The sequence below is a fragment of the Mizuhopecten yessoensis genome, unplaced genomic scaffold (genome assembly GCF_002113885.1).
Source record: "Mizuhopecten yessoensis strain PY_sf001 unplaced genomic scaffold, ASM211388v2 scaffold10975, whole genome shotgun sequence".
Taxonomy (NCBI): domain Eukaryota; kingdom Metazoa; phylum Mollusca; class Bivalvia; order Pectinida; family Pectinidae; genus Mizuhopecten; species Mizuhopecten yessoensis.
Window position 1 is genome coordinate 374,129 of NW_018408815.1, and position 5,325 is coordinate 379,453.

General features: G+C 35.5%; 1 protein-coding gene across 1 annotated transcript; it reads right to left on the reverse strand.

The window, feature by feature from the left end:
- Positions 1-3,591: 3,591 nt before the first annotated feature.
- Positions 3,592-4,293, reverse strand: LOC110464230. Its single transcript, XM_021519332.1, has one exon. The coding sequence runs from the start codon at positions 4,291-4,293 to the stop codon at positions 3,592-3,594; it is 702 nt and encodes a 233-aa protein (XP_021375007.1).
- Between the last annotated feature and the right edge of the window lie 1,032 nt (positions 4,294-5,325).

Here is a 5,325-nt window from a genome sequence, read left to right on the forward strand (position 1 = left end):
TTACTCAATTACATTCATATAACAATGTATTGACCACCAAAAATACCACTAATTTTTATATTACACATCATGTCTTTAGATAGCATGAGCTATTAGCTATCCAAAATATGAGAATGAGATAAATTGTAAAAATGACTAATACACTACCATTTGATTTTTTTTTTTTTTTTTTTACAAAAATGCTTGTATCCAATTATAATACAACAAATAAATAAAAGGCAGAACAATCCAACAAAACTGTAACAAATATGTTTATGTATAAAAGAGTTTGTATTAAAGGGAAAATGATTTATGTATAAAACAGTTTGTATCAAATGGAAAATGATTTATGTATAAAACAGTTTGTATCAAAAAGAAAATGATTTATGTATAAAACAGTTTGTATCAAATGGAAAATGATTTATGTATAAAACAGTTTGTATCAAAAAGAAAATGATTTATGTATAAAACAGTTTGTATCAAATGGAAAATGATTTATGTATAAAACAGTTTGTATCAAAAAGAAAATGATTTATGTATAAAACAGTTTGTATCAAATGGAAAATGATTTATGTATAAAACAGTTTGTATCAAAAAGAAAATGATTTATGTATAAAACAGTTTGTATCAAATGGAAAATGATTTATGTATAAAACAGTTTGTATCAAAAAGAAAATGATTGATGTATAAAACAGTTTGTATCAAAAAGAAAATGATTTATGTATAAAACAGTTTGTATCAAAGGGAAAATGATTTATATAACATCATGACCTTTCAGAGATTAACAAAACATACAAAATGATGTGTTCATTTGTTTTGTAAATGCCAATTACTTCTGGTATGTTTTTAATGTTCTCATTGACCTGACATCATTGCAACTTATGGTAATTGATTATTATAGGCGAACCCCAGACCAAGAATTAGCCGGAACTTATTTTAGATAGGAACTACAAACGTATGAAACACTTGCTGATTGGCTGATTTAAGTCATTAAAGGAAAACTTTACAATTTAAAATGTTGAAATGAAGTAAGTTTTTGAAAGGATATACATTACCGAGTAAAACTGTTAAGTTTGGTGGAAATAAAATGATAAGTTATGAAGAAAAACCAAGTCATAGCCCCTGATGTACATGTGCTATTCAGAGTCAGCACCAAACAATTCTCATTTCACTTACTTAACATTAACCAATTTAGCACACACTCAGCAATGTCATATTTTGCACACACATTCATTACCCATACCACTCACATATTTTTGAAAAGAAAACATGGTGACTCTGTTTCATTAACTTTTACAGTATTTTAAGTAATCAAATACTTAATTTGAGTAAATGACAACTTAACACACTTAGAATTCACACAAAACTCCAAAATTCTACACAAAACATGAGTCATAAAAGTTAATCAGATATCCATCTCAACTGATCAGCTATCAATTATACAGACTTACATATAACACTTCTTGCTCCCTGGGGTGCCGGTACTTTACAGGGAGAATATTGGGGGTAGGGGACATGTATTGCTATAAAAAGTTAATTATCTGAGTAAACATACAACATAAACACATTCAATCAGTAAACAAGATGTTGGTGAAGGTTTATATTATGACAGGAATAACCATAAATCTACAATTCAGCAAAAAAATGGAATTTAAGTTGGATTTAGCCAAAAAACCTATATGTGACACATACACATACAGATACTCACATGTGCAACTTTTGTTAAAGCTTGTTCTGTGGTACTGAGGGGTTACTTGCTGTTCATAGTCTTGTTTCGCAGGGTATAACAGTTATGATAGGCTAGGAATATTGTGTTTTGAGGTCAAACAAATTGCAATACATTTGTTTTCACTGAAATGCATTTTAGTAAGGTCCCCAAAATGACATTCTAAAAGTCCGAAAAAATCTGTGTAGTTGAAGTGTGTTTAATTTACATAAATCCAAAATGGCCACCAATTCTACTGTTTTCTCCTAGATTTAGTCAAAATTTTCACCTTACGTACCTTTTAGAATACTTTTAGTATACTTTGAATGTCTTATATGTTATTTTCAAGAATGCTTTTGTTTGCACAAGGTTTCATGTGCCTAATTGAGTGTCTTATTTTGCATAAATTCAAAATGGCTGCCAATTAAGGCATTTCTTTTGTGTAGAGAATTGATTAAACACATAGTCCTATGTAATATCAGAATAATTGCGATACCACTTATTCATGTTGTAAAATATTTTTGAATTTTCAAATATATCATAATTAGATTCTTTAGTATGCATAAACACATACATATCCACAATGCATTCCAGAGCAACTATAATATATGTCTATATTGGTTAAAAATCTCAGTTGAGTTGTTATTACAGTTGGTAGTCTCCAACAAACATACATTTATGTGGCACGCTGGTCAGTAGTAGCATCTAGTTCTAGGTTTAGTGGTGGTGAGTTGGTGTAACTAGTGCCACGACAATCAGTGCAGGCTGTTGAACATTGGAGGCCATACTTCCGGCACGTGCATTTCTTGGTTGCACAGTCTTTCTTGCCTCCACATCTGATGACTTCAAGGAGTGATGCTGGTGCTGGTGGTTTATCAGTTTGTTTTGGAATATACTCCCATTCGTGACCTTCCAACTCCAGTCTCCCGGTGTCAGGTCGTCTGCCATTCCTTTCCATTCTAATATCTGATAGTACACACGCAAACTGTGGAACTTTGCTGCTGCTGAAGTTGCTTCTAAGGCAGACGAGATTGATGATACCTTTACGCAATATCTTCTGTACCTGAAAGAATATAGTTGAGACACCACCATACAGGCATACACGTGCCCTCTCTCCAGTTGTAATAATGGTCTCCTTCAGGTCTGATGCTGGTTGACTAAACACCTTGGTAAGATCACAGAAGTCGTCAATATTCCTGATTTTCTACAGTGCTACGCCTTTCCCTAGTCCTAATATGCGAGAGACGATGTGTCGGAGCCCAGAGGCGCATGGACAAAGAGAATGTCGCCACACACACACTACTTCCTAGAGTTTCCTTCAGCTGTTTAATATTCCATGTTCGATTCTTCTTGGAGTTTGCCTTGGGCCCAGGCGCAAAAAAGACGTCCTTTGCCTTCAGATCAGCGTAGAAGATCAGCAAGATGAGAAGGTCTGTGACATCCCCGACAAGAACTGTGTCTTTAAACTTAGCCGCTTCTACTGCTGTAGTTACAATTAAGAGATCTGCATCTCCTCTTGCATGAGATACTGTGCAACCATGCATTTCGAGCTTGGAACTGAGTCGGTTTATGAAGCGTTGCTTGTTAACTTCATTCGGAAGAAATTCGTCTTTCTTGGATTTGATTACCATGTCCTCTGCAAAGTTGACAGTCAGGCCTTGACAACCTGCTGATCGTCTAAGATGTGTTGCGTGCTTGATTGAAGGACCGCTTTGATAGCCATCAAAAACAACTGTTGGCCTTTCATATTTGCTGCTGACATAATTGACATATAGCTGGTACATTTTGTTGAAAATGATCCCACTAGGTCAAGGAAAACGGTGAAGTAGAGAACCACCATCCATAACATAATGAACATTACCACTGGGTAGTGTCTGCTCTCGTGTCAGCTCATGTTCAAACACCTTTCAAAGTGCATCTTCTATGACTGGTTTGTCGGCCTCTAGAGGGAGACATGAGGATTCAAAGAGGGCAGGGAGGTGACTGCATAACTCGTAGCTGAAAACTGATGCTAAAGTATCTTCACGTTCTCTAATGACCATGACTAGTCTCTGGGATTCATCGCCGATCTTTCCAGCACCTAATGGCACCGCTTGGTCACTTCTTTTGAATGAATGTTCATCCACTTTTTTTCCAGCTATGTAGTTCAGTATCTTGTTACCGACGTTTTTGAATTGGTCTACATTTACAGTTTTATCTGCAGTCATTCCATTTGCTATACTGTGCAGAGTATTATCTGGACTGAATGGATTACGTTGACTGAGGTAGTTCAGAATTTCTAGCGTGTCGCTAACATCCCTACTCTGTCTGGCACTTGATGCATCCCTGTGTTGCTCACATGTGAAGAGGTAAGCATTAGTAAAATATTGTATTGCGTCGTTTACTTCTGCACCTATTGACATTGACAGAAGCCAAACAGTACGTTGGATTTCGGACATGCCACTGCCCCTTGTGAGGCAACCACTTGTCTTTAAACTTCTCATTAACACCTGTTCTATGATGAGATCGGTAGACAGTCGCGTCCAGTAGCGATCACTTCTCCTAACTACGTGATACTCTTCTCGGAATCTTCTGTAGACTTCCGGGTGTGTGTGTGTTAATTCACGCATCATTTACAAGTAGACATAGGCAGATTTAGCATATAGGATGTGTCCAGAAGCGGCAAAATATGGTAGTATATCATGGATAGCCTGCAGATGAAGCTCCCAGCTTCCTGTTCTCTCAGCTTTGATAAACTTGCGCAAAATGTCTATTATGTCCATAAACTGCAAACAGATAACTGCTGTTCGTGTGGTCATGGTGTCCTTTATTTACTCCTTTATTTGCCTTAGAATTTGTTTCATCTACCAATTCTGTGGCAGACAAGAATCTATCATACAGTTTTTGTGCTTCTCCCAAATCTGTTTCAAACTCTATAAGCGCCACAGCAGCTCTACAAGTTGAAAAATATGACAAATCCTATCCTTAATATATCGGGGACCATTTTGGATTTATGAATACTGCGATGCTCAATTATACAAGATATGCATCTGTATATGATATAAAAAACATAGTACATTCATACAGATGTGCATTTTGTGCTTTTAAGTGCCGCAACATCTACCTATGATAAGAAATGCAAGTCGATCTCGGTGAAAATCCTCGAAATAGCGACCATATTGGATTTATATAAGTTAGACACACTTCCACTGCTTGGATTTTTTTTGGACTTTTCGGTAGACATTTAGGGGATCTCACTGAAATGCATTGCTGTGATTTTTTATTGCAATTTGTTTGACATTTAACTAAGAAATGCAAAATATTATTCCTAGCCTATGAAGAGTCATTCAACCTATGACAAAATGAAAAATTCAAAAAACATAAGACTCAACAAAAATCATGTTCAAATCTGGAGGGTCTGAATATGAAACTATGACAGCACAACTTCATGCAGAAGCCAGCTTACAACTATCATACTGCTGGAATGACCATATTTATTTTACCGAACAATAAAATGGTGCTTAATGCTGAATTGTGCTTTAAAATGTGAGAATACTGTGATATGTAACTTGTGCTAAAATCTGTGGTGTACTTTTTTCACATGGGGGTATGCTGAAACATGTTATTTAAGTTTCAATTTGAAACCTTTTAGAAACTTGAGT

What these genes read in the sequence shown, in the direction of transcription:
- LOC110464230 (XM_021519332.1), bottom strand. Translation starts at nt 4,293, where the DNA reads ATGCGTGAATTAACACACACACACCCGGAAGTCTACAGAAGATTCCGA.